Source organism: Papio anubis, chromosome 3, assembly GCF_008728515.1.
Source record: "Papio anubis isolate 15944 chromosome 3, Panubis1.0, whole genome shotgun sequence".
In the NCBI taxonomy this organism is placed as follows: domain Eukaryota; kingdom Metazoa; phylum Chordata; class Mammalia; order Primates; family Cercopithecidae; genus Papio; species Papio anubis.
This window is the reverse complement of record NC_044978.1, coordinates 114,315,664-114,330,673: the sequence shown is the minus strand read 5'-3', so window position 1 is coordinate 114,330,673 and position 15,010 is coordinate 114,315,664. Positions and strand designations below refer to the sequence as shown.

Genomic DNA, 15,010 nt, shown 5'->3' with positions numbered 1-15,010 from the left:
TGTCAGCTTTTTCAATTAAAATTTATTTTTAGTAAGTAGTCTATTTACATGTTCAAAATACAAAACTATCCACAAGGGTAGAAACACAGAAGTCTAATTTCCGCAGTGCCCCCGTCTCATTTCTCTTTTAGGTAACTATGTAAATTAGGTATTTGTTTATCCATATTGTGATGCTTACTGTTAGGTATCAACTTGACTGGATTGAAGGATGCCTAGATGGTTGGTGAAGCATTGTAATACAGTCTTTCTACCTTAGCACAGCTAGGTCCGAGTTCTTGTCTTTCAACCAGGGTAATTAGGTGCACGGACACTGGAGAGTGAGTGGAGTAGAATTTATTAAGCAAAAGGAAAGCTTTCACTTCTGCCAAAACTACCATTGTGGACTTACTGAATACCTTAGCCTCAGTCATGGTATTCCACACCATATTGCTTCTGACTAAGGAACTCACTTTACAGCCAAAGAAGTGCAGCAATAGACTCATGCTCATGGAAGTCACTGGTCTTGTAATATTCCACATCATCCTGAAGCAGCTGGCTTGATAGACCAGTGAAACGGCTTTTTGAAGTTGCAGTTACAGGGCCAGGTAGGAGTCAGTACTTTGCACGGTTGGGTCAAAGTTCTCCAGAAGGCTGTAATGCTCTCAATCAGCATCCAATATATGACACTCTTTCTCCCATAGTTAGGATTCACAGGTTCAGGAATGGCACCACTCACCATCACCCCTAGTGTGATCCACTACCAAAATTTTTGCTTCCTGTTCCCATGACGTTATATTCTGCTGGCCTCGAGGTCTTAGTTTCAGAAGAAGGAATTCTTTACTGGGAGACATGACAATTCCAAAGAATTGGAAATTAAGACTGCCACTGGCTGCTTTAAGTACCTCATGCCTCTGAGTCAATAGATTAAAAAGGGAGTTAAATTGTTGATTGGGGTGATTGATCTGGACTACTAAGGGGAAATTGGATTGCTACTCCACAATGGAGGTAAGGAAGTGTATGTTTGGAATACAAGAGCTCCTTAGGGTAGCCTCTTAGTATTCTGTCCTGTGATTAAGGTCAATAAGAAATTGACCTTAATCCAACCCAATCCAACAACAATCCAATCATGACAGGACTATGAATGGTTCAGACCCTTCAGGAGGGGAAGTTTGGGTCACCCCACAGGGAAAGATGTCATCCATAGCTAGTATTTATTACTACCTTCTTCTACTACCCATTCTTTATTCTCTTTGACTTACAGGAGGGCAAAGAAAATAAAGAATGGATAGGAATAAATATCAGCTATGACCACAGGATCAGTTACAGAAACAAGAACTGTAATTGTTGTAAGCATTTCCTCCCTATTTTGTTAAGAATATGTTTGTGCATATCTATAATATATATGTGTACACATATATTTATATATATGCATATATTAAACAAATATTTTTATTTTCTTTCCTGTGTTATTTCTTTGTCATGTAACCTAAGATCGATTGAACTTTGGATCAGTATTTAAGTATTATTAATATTACATCATAGTATGTAAGCTATGGGATGTTAAGTTATCAGAAAAGGAGTAAACCTCACTGAAGAACTTTACTTCCTCTATCTTAGGACAGGATAAGTGCATTTTTGGTAGTGTGCAGGGTAGTTGTATCATGTTAGGCAGAATTATGACCTTGTTGTTGGCTTTATTTAGAAATTGTTTGGTGTAAGGAGATGCATGTGGATGCCAAGCTGACCAGTGGTGGATTTGTGATGATTAATATTAGGTGTCAGATTGACTGAATGGAGGGATGCCTAGACGACTGGTGAAGTATTCTTTCTGGGTGTGTCTGTGAAGGTGTTTTTGGAGGAGGTTGATGTATGAGTCAGTGGGCTGAGAGAGGAAGACCCATCCTCAATGTGGGTGATCAATATCCAAACAGTTGGGAGCCCAACTGGGACAAAGCAGGTGGAAGAAGGATACTCAGCTCGCCTTTGCTTCATCTCTTTCTTCTTCCCTGGGAAGCCTTCTTCTCCTCCTGCAGACTCTAGGGTCTTTGGCTTTTGGACTCTGGGACTTGCACCAGTGGCATCCTGAGTGCTGTAAGGCCTTTAGTTTCAGACTGGGAGTTGCAATGATGGCTTTCCTCAGCTGAAGCATTTGGACTTGGACTGAGCTACATTACTGCCTTCTCTGGTTCTCCAGCTTGCAGACAGCCTGTCGTGGGACTTCACCTTTGTGATTGTATGAGCCAATTTTTCTCCAGTAAATTTCCTTTCATATACATATTCTATTGATTCTGGTCCTCTAGAGAACCCTAATATATATACATATTTATTATTTATACAGCAATTATACTATATATAGTATTATATATAGTTTTTTTAAAAAAATAAGCAAATATACATACACTTGTTTATTTTGTCCACACTCATATACAAAATGTAGTGTACTTTATATATTATTCCGCATCTTGCTTTTTTTTTATAAAAATATTTTATTATATATCTTGATCTCTCCATGTGAGAGCACAGGCTTTTCTTATTCATTTTCATAGCTTGTATCACATTTTGCCATGTAGAATTACCATGTTTTATTCAACCAGATCCCTGTATCTGGACACATAGATTTTTCTCATTCTTTTGCCGTTATTAAATGCCACAATGGATATGTTTATATATATGTATCTTTTTGTACTTGTGCAGGTATATCTGTAGAATAGATTTCTAGAAATGGTATTGCTCAGTAATAAATATAACTGAGATCTTAAAAGATATTATCAGATTTTGCTCTGTAGGTTTCAGTTTTAATTTCCACAAGTGAAGTATAAGAGGGCCTGTTTCCCACAGCCTCACCCACAAAAGATGTCTTTTTTTGAATTTATGCCCATATATTACTTGAGAAATAGTATCTCAGTGTAGGTTTATTTATTCTATTATTGTAAATTAAGTTTAGCAGCTTTTCATATACTTGGGACTGTATTATTATTATTATTATTTGTTTCTGTGAGTAGTCTGCTCACATCATTGTCATTTTTTACACTGGCTTGTTTTTCTTCTCCATTCATAGGACCTTTTTGTGTTTTATTGAGAAATTAACATTTTGTCTGTGATATAAACAAAAAAGTGCTTTTTTCCTAGTTTGTTATTTGCTCTTTATTTTACTAACATTTTTATCCATATAAAAGATATAGAATTTGGTACATGGTAATCAACGTTTCCTTCTTTGACTTTAGGCTTTAGGGTTACATTTACAAAGGACTTCCTTATTCTAGGGATATAAAGGAATTCATTTGTGTTTCTTCCTAGTACTTAAGTTTGGAAAATTTATAATTTTAATCATTTTGGTGTTTATCTTTCCCCAAAAGGCTCTCCATTTTTGTCCAAGAAAATTTATTAAAATGCCCCATATTACCTCTCATCTTATTATTGTATTAGGGTTCTCTAGAGGGACAGAACTAATAGGATAGGTGTATATGTGAAGGGGAGTTTATTAAGGAGTATTGACTCATACGATCAAAAGGTGAAGTCCCACAATAGGCCGTATGCAAGCTGAGGAGCAAGGAAGCCACTTCAAGTCTCCAAACCTCAAAACTAGGGTAGCTCACAGTCTGTGGCTGAAGGCCTGAGAGCCCTGACAAACCACTGGTGTAAGTCCAAGAGCTCAAAAACTGAAGAACTTGGAGTCTGATGTTCCAGGGCAGGAAGCATCCAGCATGGCAGAAAGATGAAGGCTGGAAAACTCAGCAAGTTACCACTCAGTAAATAACCACCACAAGTATGTACTGATATTCTGTATACATCTGGGTTTATTTATGCACTTTTATGGGTTCCATCCTGTTATTTTTTGGTAGTTGTTGTAATACGTGGGAATATTTTACTTTAATAGTCACATATTATTAATACCTTTATGTGATACCCTGACTTTCCTCTTCCTTAAGGCAGTTTTATTGGTTTCCTACCATGAGAAATGAAATTAACCTGTAGCATCTTCTTCCTTTTACTATCTCTTTCTCCACCATCCAGTGTTAGTCCACAATGTCATATTTCTTAACGTTTATTTTGTTTGCTTACATATACTTAAGTTTTTACTACTTGATTTGTCAGCTTTAAGTGGTGTCTTGTCTCTCAGCTTTTATCAATAAGGCAGTCAGTGAATTTATTCTACTTTCTATTATTTTTCCCATTCTCCTTGGAAACTAAGCAGTTTACTGGGGAGTAATGCATATGAAAATAGGGGGATGAAGGAGAAGTGGCAGGGAAACTTTTCATATTATGATGCAGATCAGGTTACTCGTGAGAGGAAAGAGGAAGAAAACAAGATTAGGAGGGAAAGCCTCAGTCCATGATGTAGATATGATAAAGCCTTGGCGCAAAGGGAAGATCTAAAGCAAAGACTGCCTGTTGCAGGAGTTCTATTTTGGACAGAAATGGCCAGATTCCAGTACTCCTGCAGTGATCAGTCATGGGCTGGTCTATACAGAGCTACCAAAATGAGCCTACATGGACAGAGTAAAGTGAGGGAGATGGGGTCTTTAATTGTCAGACCAAGAAGCATAGGGCAAACACATAATTTGGATTGGAAACACATATTAAGAAGTAAGATTAAGTTAATTTAAGTAAATTAATCACTTTGTTTGAAAAAGAAAATTAATGTTTAGAGATAGAGTGTCCTCCCCAAGTCACTTGGCTGATTAGTGGCAGAGTTAACAAAAATGCAAATCTTCATTTACGTCTCTTTTCACCAGTCTCAGAGACTAAGAAAGGCAAGAAACTTCCAGATACACACAATGAATATAAATTGCCATTTGAAATCTTTATTAGTTAGCAAAAAAATCTAACATAATCATCAGAGTTTTAAGTAGCAGTGACAGAAGATAAAAATGCCTCCACATCCCAAATGAACATCTCCATATACCAAGTAGCTAATTTTTATTCTTTTACAACTGAAGTCAGGGTTTTTATTTTCAGAGACAATTCTGCAAACTTGACATTAAAGTAATAGTTTGGCATGGTTTAAAATACATTCAAATGTATACTAAATGTTTTAGAAAATATTCCATTGTTGAATACATTTCACATGGAATTTATGTGAATTAATTGATAGTGAAATATTATGAGCACCATGTGAACATACAAAAATGTATTCTTGTTGTTCACAGAGGCTAGAATCAAGTACATTGGATTGAAATTAACTTAGACACAATGCAATACCTGTCAACTTTGTAGTTTAAACAATTACATATACTAAGAAAAACAGTGCCAGTCTTGGTTCATGCTTGGCTGCCAGACTTTGTTGTCATTCACTTCTAATCCTCACTTCAAATCAAATTTCCCCTTTCTTGGCTCACACTTTGTGAAATAAAATTTTATTTAAAATTAAAGATAATTATCTAAAGGGTTTTATCATTAATCAATAATACAACGACAGGTCTATCGATAGATTTAGATTAAAGTTTCCATCTACAGATATTTAGATGTTTTTGTTCATCTGGAGAGATCCAATTTTACCCCGTTATGTTTATAGGATTAGATGGTTCAGGTGGGATTTTGATGGGGGTACAAGGTAGTGATTTTGTAGTTTCCAACATTTAGGGAAAAGTAAATGGTTGATGGCCCATATAATATTCTCTCTTTATCTAAAGACTTTCTCTGCCCTCAGCAGGCTATCTCTGTAGGTTCCAAAAAGTGATTTTTGAACCTCGGACCTGCACCTGGCTTGTGGGATAGAGGCATTTTGTCTTGTTAATAGGTCTTGTGGTGGTGAATAATTAGATTGAAAGATTAGTCATAGTGCTTTAAATCTGAATAATATAATTTCATGTTGGGATTGGTGCTAAAAGTAAAGATGGTAGTTCTGCACTCATAAATCACATCTTAAAATGACAGAACACTTTACAACATATACTATTGCTCCACCATGTCTTCAATAACTCTGTTTAGTAGATTCTTTATATATAAAAGAAATCGAGAAATTTTATTTTGGGTGGGAGCTGAAGTTGGTTGTTTAGTAGTAGTAGTAGTTTGAGTAGTGACTGAAATAGTGGTTTGGTGTGTGGGTGCAGCTGGAGTTTCAGAAGTGTCAGGTGCAAGAGTAGCTGGGGAAGAATTAGGTGTGGTGATTGGGGCAGCTGTGGTCTCCAGTGGAGCTGAGGAAGGTGGTGGAGCTGGTGTAGTTGCAGGTGTGGGTAGGGTAGCTGTGGTCTCCGGTGGAGCTGAGGAAGGTGGTGGAGCTGGTGTAGTTGCAGAAGGTGTGGTGATTGGGGCAGCTGTGGTCTCTGGTGGAGCTGAGGAAGGTGGTAGAACTGCTGTAGTTGCAGAAGGTGTGGGTGGGGCAGCTGTGGTCTCCGGTGGAGCTGAGGAAGCTGATGGAGCTGCTGTAGTTGCAGCAGGTGTGGGTGGGGCAGCTGTGGTCTCCAGTGGAGCTGAGGAAGGTGGTGGAGCTGGTGTAGTTGCAGAAGGTGTGGGTGGGGCAGCTGTGGTCTCTGGTGGAGCTGAGGAAGGTGGTAGAGCTGCTGTAGTTGCAGAAGGTGTGGGTGGGGGAATTCGATGGTGTTAATGTAGCTACAGAAGAGCTTGTGTTAACATTTTCTCTTGAAGATGTGGTGGTGGCTTTCTGAGGAAAAGAAGTCACATTTGGAAGGGTAGTAATTTTGGTGGAAGCAGATGGGGAAGTCACAGATGGAATTTGGGTTGTAGTCACTAAGGTAGTATCTGGATGTTTAGATGGCTGGGGAGGATTTGGGAATTTGTGGGGGTTATGAACTGAAGGTGGAGGCCTAGGTCTACAGCGTTTGTATAGACATTTATGGGGCTTTATAATGAATGGCTTCTGGTGAGTTGGTAGTCCAGGATGATGTGGTAATTCAAAGTGAGGTTTGGGTAAATAGTGATGATGCCTTCTGTGACGTAGTTCGTGAGCCCTTTCTCGACCTTCACTGAACTGCAGAAAAGAAAGAAAATGTAAGAAATGAAAAAAGTATCCATTTATTTATCAATCAGGTGATCACTGCTGACCATGAGATGAGCAGTATTTGTGGAGTGCTGGGATCAGAAACCAGAGTACATTATTGAGTCAAGTGATTATCTTCCTAATTTCACCTGATTTTCACTAAGTTTCAAGAAAGAATTGCTACTATTTTTGTCAAATGTCCACTCTCTAGATAGCTGGGATGAATATATTCCTGTGGGCTCTAGCCTGAATGCTTAGCTGGATATGAACTTTTGTGCTTCCAGTTTCTCTCTTCTTCCTCTGGTGGAAAATGGTCAAGTTACTGCCTGAGGTCCCAGCACAAAGGCTTCCTGCTTACTCAGCATGTTCACAAAACTTTAGTCAAAGACATTCAACTGAGATCCAAGAGCCCTTTCTGGATTACACCCCTTATATCTACCATCATCAAAACACGAAACAGTCAAACAACAACAAAGTCCCAACAAACAAAATATCCCAGCCCAGCTTCATGTTTTCCATATTTCAGGAAACAGTTTTTAGCCTTTATAAATTGGAGAAACAACTTTGGTCATTACCTTTTAACTTTATTGTTTAAAAAATTAGAATTACAGAATTCATGATTCACGGGGTTCATGAATCATCTGATTTTTAGAGAAAATTTGCATGTTTATGCATTTCGTCTGGATACAGCACCAATGATTTTCATGATTTCTGAAAGGTGTTTACATCTGAAAAGAACACTGATCTAGTCCAACTGTACATCTGATACTTGATCTTTTATCAATATACCTGCTGAAAGGCTTTCCAGTCTATGCATCTAAACTTTTCTGATTAAGAACTCACTACAGGCCGGGCGCGGTGGCTCAAGCCTGTAATCCCAGCACTTTGGGAGGCCGAGACGGGTGGATCACGAGGTCAGGAGATCGAGACCATCCTGGCTAACACGGTGAAACCCCGTCTCTACTAAGAAATACAAAAAAGTAGCCGGGCGAGGTGGCGGGCGCCTGTAGTCCCAGCTACTCGGGAGGCTGAGGCCGGAGAATGGCGTGAACCCAGGAGGCGGAGCTTGCAGTGAGCTGAGATCCGGCCACTGCACTCTAGCCTGGGCGACAGAGCGAGACTCCGTCTCAAAAAAAAAAAAAAAAAAAAAAAGAACTCACTACAGTAATTCCTAAGGCAGCCTGATAGAGAGTTCTTGATAGTGAATGTAGGTTTGTTTTTTGGGATTTTTATTGTTAACTGAGTAGAATTTTCTTCATGAAGATTTCCATTCTTTGGTCCTAATTTTATGTTTTGGCAGGTTTACCGAAAATCCAGGAGTCCTTCAAAATTTGGAAAATAACTTCCGTGCCATGTGGGTCATCATTTTGCAAGATGAATATCTTTATTTCCTTTAGGCTTTGCTGACATTGAGTTAGAGTACCATCACTGTTTCAGTTTATTATCTGTAAACATACTTTATGCCTTTTATATCCCTCTTCCCTGTATTCAATCTCATACTACATTTTTTAGTGATCGGTTATATTAAATTGGAGAAAAGAAATATTAATAGGGTGAATGAAACCATCCCAAACCAGGATAGGTTATATTTTCTTCCTAATGATTTTCACAGAAGCCCTTTTTAGATCACCAAATGGGTACATCATTCCAGTCCCAAGTTATAAAGCTTTCTTTGGACACAAAGTTTAGTGCAGATGACGTGATAACTTCTGAGAGACCAGCCGAGTTGTGTATGATAAGATAACTTCCTCAGACTAATATATCCAGCCTCAAAAGTAGCTTCTAGGTATTGGGTTTTCAGAGATGAATGAAACAGGGACCCTTGTGACCTCGTGAGGCTCATGTGATTAAGGGAAGGAACCACATAACTATTTCAAAGCAAAAAGGTCATAGAATTAGATTTTGGATCTGGAATTTAATCTAAATCATTTCATAAATGAATAAACTGAGATCCAGGCATATTAAGTAACTTGCCCAAAGTCACTCGGTTATTCAATGGCAGATACAGGACAGATTCAAACCTCCACTGCTGGTCTGTTGCAGTGTGTTTCAAACATGTTCCTCTAAGATCTGGACATTCTCCGCAGCATCCATCAATACAAGAAAGGATTATTTGTTTAGAAAATTAAATTATCCAGGAAATTTTAATTCATAACTGGGAATAGCCATTAGTTAACATAATGGCTTCTGATACTCATAACTTTGATATTTTTCCATAGGTCTCTCTTAAAAGGGCTTAGGTTTTCAGAATCGGTAACACTGACTCCAGGAATCTCTGAGGAGATCCTTTCCATTACAGGGGTACTTGTTTTCTCATATAAAATAAACAGGTCGTATTGTTCAAACAGATCTTTCCCTGGAGATTGAATGTGCAATCCACATAATTAGGGACTTGCTCTGATTGAAGCAGGATTGAGGGCCTCACATTCCATGATCTCAGTCTTTCCCTTTCCAGATGGTCTCTGAAGATGTTGCAAAGAATGTCCAGATCTTATAGGAACATGTATGAAACACGCTGCAACAGACCAGCAGTGGAGGTTTGGCTCTGTCCTGTGTCTGCCACTGAATAGCTGAGTGACTGTGGGCAGGTCACTCAGGTCACTGTCTGTTCACATTCGCTATTTATTTTTATTAAAAATGTCTTTATATAACACTTACTTTATGTGAGGCCCTATTCTGAGTGGTTTACAAATACAAATTTATTTAATTTCTTAGCAATATTATAAGGTGGGTATGGTGATTATCTTCGTTATATGGATGGGAAAACTGAGTGCTTTTTCATTTATAAAATGATTTGGATTAAATTAAATTCCAGATCCAAAGTCTAATTCTATTTGCTTTGAAATAGTTATGTGGTTCATTCCCTTAATCACCTGAGCCTCACAAAGGCCCCTCTTTCATTCACCTCTGTAAGTCCAGTACCTAAAACTATGCCTGGTCTATGGCAGGTACTCATTAGCTATTAATTGAATGAGTAAATGCATAAAAATGAAAACAATAGCTAATTTCTTATTGAATAAAATATTAACATTTAAAAGTGTTTATTCATATGTAAAATAGTTTCAGCTATTTTACTTTAGGTGACCAAAATAGTACCTACCACATTTTTATATGAAGGCAAATAATTAAAATCCTCTTAATTTTAATGTTAGCATGGCCTGGAACATGTATCAAATGACCAGTTTGTTTGATTTACTTAATATGTTGATTAGTTATTATGATTGGCAGTTACAGGTGGTTATAACAGAACTCGTCGACTAGAGTTGGATTTAGAGAAGTCTGAGAGAGGAAGGAGTTGAAAATGTATGCCTCTAAAGTTTTGAGTTTAGATGATTGAAGTATGGAGGTCCTTATAATAAATATAGATATTCCAGGGAGAGTGTATTAAAGAGAGCAACCCTGCCTGCCTGTTCACATTCGCCATTTATTTTTATTAAAAAAGTCTTTATATAACACTTACTTTATGTGAGGCCCTATTCTGAATGGTTTACAAATACAAATTTATTTAATTTCTTAGCAATATCATAAGGTGGGTATGGTGATTATCTTCATTATATGGATGGGAAAACTGAGTCTTAGACTAAGTAACTTTTAGGAGAATGTTTCTCCATTTGTAAACTCCACTTTTGAGAGGAGAGAAGAGGAAGAAGGCATGAGGAACAAGGAGAGAGTAGGCTGGAATCAAAGGAAGGAGAAGGAGAGACACATGACACTTGAAGCAAGAAAGGAGGGTGTAAGAAAGCAGAAGACTCCTAAAATAACTAGAGGAATGCCAAATTTTCTGAGGAAGGAAGAGGAGGAGAAAACTAGTTAGAAAGGAAGAGAGCTAGACGACAGCAAGGTCAAGATTACATTTTTAATTTTTTTTTATTTTGAGATGGAGTCTTGCTCCATCACCCAGTTGGAGTGCAGTGGCGTGATCTCAGCTCACTGCAACCTCAGTCTCCTGAGTTCAAGGAATTCTCCTGCCTCAGCCTCCCTAGAAGTTGTAATTACAGGTGTGCACTCCACGCCTGGCTAATTTTTGTATTTTCAGTAGAGATGGGGGTTTCACCATGTTGGCCAGGCTGGTCTTGAACTCCTGACCTCAGGTGATCTTCCTGCCTCGGCCTCTGAAACTGCTGGATTACACGTGTGAGCCACAGCACCTGGCCCAAGATTACGTTTAATTGAAATCAGAAAGCACATTACATTTCTTCACTTGCTACTAGCTTATTTTTATGACCATTTGAAAACCTGTGATTCTTTTTTAAAGAGAATGAAAGCATTATGTTAAATAATGCTATAGTTGACAGAGCTCTTCATCTGACTCCAGAATACATCCCTTCAAATCTTCCTTTGGGATATCTGGAACAGAGAAACCAGACTATCCACTCCCTGAAATCACTCCACAAAAGCAGGTTGTTGCTAGAGCTCCAGGGTTGAACTTTTCTGGCTCTGGGTTGATGCTACTCTCTGGTACATTCCTGTATTTTCTTTTCTTTTCTTTTCTTTTTTTTTTTTGAAATGGAATCTTGCTCTGTTGCGCAGGCTGAAGTGCAGTGGCACAATCTTGGCTCACTGCAACCTCCGCCTCCCAAATTCAAGTGATTCTCCTGTCTCAGCCTCCTGAGTAGCTGGGATTACAGGTGTGTGCCACCACGCCCAGCTAATTTTTGTAGTTTTAGTAGAGACAAGGTTTCATCATGTTGGCCAGGCTGGTCTTGAACTCCTGACCTCACATTCCTATATTTTCTAAGGATCAGGTCAAGGTATTTCTGTGCTACCTTCTCATATTCAAGTTCTTTGGAAACTGTTTCTCTCACCAGGCACTTTTTTGAGATTTGGGTAGTTTAAAGAGTTTTCTTTATTCTAAGCACTTGGAAGAAAGGATTCTTTAGGTGTCTGGATTTGTGGGAGTTATGATGAAAGACCACCTCAAAAGAACAACCCAAATTCATCATTTCACAATAACATAATTATTTGTGTTGAATGGAAAGTTATTTCTTTCAATATAGAGTTGTTGGTAGCCAGGGATTCCTTATTAAAATTTTACTTATTAAAAAGTTAACATCACCGTGCATATTCAGAACTTAAAGCCTTATCAACTAGTATGTAAATTGAGATTACAATAATCTTGTTATAATTTTTACATCTACACTATATTTTATAATTTATAAATTCTCATTTACCCTTCAGCAGCCCTGTGAAGCATATAGTGTTATTTTATACATACGGAAATTGGGGTCCTATAAATAGATTCTAAATTGCTCGAGATTCATCTGGATGGTAAACATCAGAGATGAGTTTAAGTCCACATCTTCTGAGCCCAACTTAAGCACCTTTCTACAGTCACACAAATCAGCATTAGGGTCCAGGGAAAAGGCCTGATTGCTTTCTGAGGGATTTTATATGGTAAGTGAGAAATATGAGAATATCCAAGAGTAAGTTCCATCCACTTCATCAGTTCTTCTGCCCTCTCTCTCTACTCTACTGGCATAATATTCTGAGGCTATCCATCCTCATTCAATAAAAGTACATTCTACTTCTTGATTCTTATTTGAAATTTTGTCAAAATAAAATTGAATAAATACAGGTACATAGCATTAGAGAAAAATATGGTTATTATTACAGCATGTATCACCTAGGAATCACATTATATCATTATTAATTTTAATCTTCCTTTACCAGTACACCCTAAATTTCTTAAAGATAGAAGGTCCACTTTGTAATCTTCTCTTGGTTTTGGAAGCCATCCTTTCCTATCCCCTCTTGTGGGTCCTCCATTTTCTTTATCCATATCCAAACTACCTACATTTTCTCCCTAGGTGATCTTGTAAGGTCTCATGGCTTCAGGTATGTTTTAAATATAGACTTTACCCCTAGATTTCTTAACTCCAGACAACATATATCCACTGTTTTCTTGATATCTTGATGTAGAAGTCTAATAGCCATTTCAAATGGAACATGCCCCAAACTCGAACATTTTTTGTCCATTTCTTTCCTTCTTTTTTTTTTCTTTTGAGACAGAGTCTTGCTCTGTCACCCAGGCTGGAGCGTAGTGATGCAATCTCGGCTCACTGCAAACTGCACCTCCCAGGTTCGAGCAATTCTCCTGCCTCAGCCTCCCAAGTAGCTGGGATTACAGGTGCCCACCACCATGCCCAGCTAATTTTTGTATTTTTAATAGAGACGGGGTCTTGCCATGTTGGCCAGGGTGGTCTTGAACTCCTGACTTTAGGTGATCCACCTGCCTTGGCCTCCCAAAGTGCTGGGACTACAGGCGTGAGCCACCGCCCCTGGCCTGTTCATTTCTTTCTTTTACCACGTATACAATCCAGTAGAAGGTATAGTAGACTCAATCACTAAAATATATCCTAAACCCACTCTCACCTTTTAATTGCTGACATTTGGTGCAAGTCACCATCATCTTTTATCTGGACCACTGCCATAGTTTCCTGACTAGTCTCCTTATCTCAGTTTTTATTACCTGCTACCTGTCTTCTCCTGAGAATCCTGTCATGTAACTCCCCTGGGAGTGCTTTGATCATGCTGAGACTTCCTGACAGATTCGAATCCATATTCCACACCAAGACCTAAAGGCCTTACCAATCTGGGTTTTCATCTCTGTCAGTTCTCATCACACTCACTATAAAGTTTGTGCTTTGTAAATATTGGATAAATGAAACAAATTATTTCCTTATGCTCTGTCTACCTACCTACCTGCCTACCTATCTAGTCTATCTACCTATCTATCTAGTCTATCTACCTATCTGTATATATTTTTAAGACAGGGTCTCATTTTGTCGCCCAGGCTGTGACATAGTGGTGTGATTACGGCTTGCTGCAGCCTTGACCTCCCAGGCTTAAGATCCCACCTCAGCCTCCGAGTAGCTGGGATTACAAGTACGCACCACCACACCTGGCTAATTAATTTTTTTTTGTTGTTGTTATTGTGGAAACACTGTCTCATTATGTTACCCAGGCTAGTCTTCTGAGCTCACGTGATCCTCCCTCCTAGGCTTCCCATAGTGCTGAGATTAGAGGTGTGAGCCACTGCACCGCCCAAGTATCCATATTTATATGTTTCCCAGAAATAAAATATGTCAAGCTTCTTGGAAATAGGGATTGCCTATTTTGCTTTAAAAGTCTCAGGTAGGTACACTAAATGTTTGTTATTGATAGTTAAGGAAAAAACTTATTTGGGTGAATACTTACTGAGAAGCAAGCACTCAGTGCACAGATGCACACAAACAGCGGCAGAGTTTTCATTCTGATGTCTCCTGGGAAAAGCAGAAACGTGGCTTACTATTAGTTATGATATTATGGGAGAGGAATGCATTTTGGTAAATGACTTATTTTTATTAGAAAGCACAGGCTAAAAGAGACCAGTGATTTCTGAAAATTATGTATACATTTTCATTTCATAGGGGTGACGCAAAATTACTTCAGGCCTAACATACATTCTTGTAGAGAGGAAGCAATGGAGGAGACTCAAGAATTATTCTAACTAGTTTGCAACATGAGCATTTTCTATTGATATTAAAGATTGGCTAGGAAAGGCAGGATCTTAGGAAGTTTAGCAATAAGAGAAGGAAATAATTTTATTCTTATTTCTTTTCTAATTCAAGAAGCTTCTCTCTCTGGGGAACCATCATATAAATGACCTGATACTGCACAGTTTTATAAAGATTCCTGATGTTAGAATGAAGACGCTCTTTGTCTCTGTGCTATGAGGCTGTCACTTGGAACAAAGAACCAGGTCAAATGGACTCTTCCTCCAATTTCATTCTACTGAAGATTTTGCCATTTGATAATCCTTTTTCTTGTACCTTTTTTGTTTTTTTGAGACAGGGTCTCACTCTGTTGTCCAGGCTGGAGTGAAGTGACATGCTCATGGCTCACTGCAGCCTGCACCCCCCAGGCTCAAGTGATCCTCTCACTTTGGCCACCCTAGTAGCTGGAACTACAGTCATGCACCACCACTCCTGGCTATTGTCATTATTATTATTTTTATTTTTCATAGAGACAGGGTTTCACTGTGTTGCCCAGGCTGGTCTTGAACTCCTGGGCTCAAACAATCCATCCTCATTGGCCTCCCAAAATTCTGCG

The 15,010-nt window shown here is 38.5% G+C and overlaps 1 protein-coding gene across 1 annotated transcript; it reads right to left on the bottom strand.

Annotated features, from left to right (window-relative positions):
* Positions 1 to 4,768: 4,768 nt before the first annotated feature.
* MUC7 (mucin 7, secreted) lies at positions 4,769 to 14,808 on the bottom strand. The gene is given in 3 exon segments (XM_021938565.2): positions 4,769 to 6,508; positions 6,510 to 6,910; positions 14,117 to 14,808. Coding segments are annotated over 3 exon segments (1,089 nt in total). The 5' UTR covers positions 14,171 to 14,808; the 3' UTR covers positions 4,769 to 5,874.
* Positions 14,809 to 15,010: the final 202 nt, after the last annotated feature.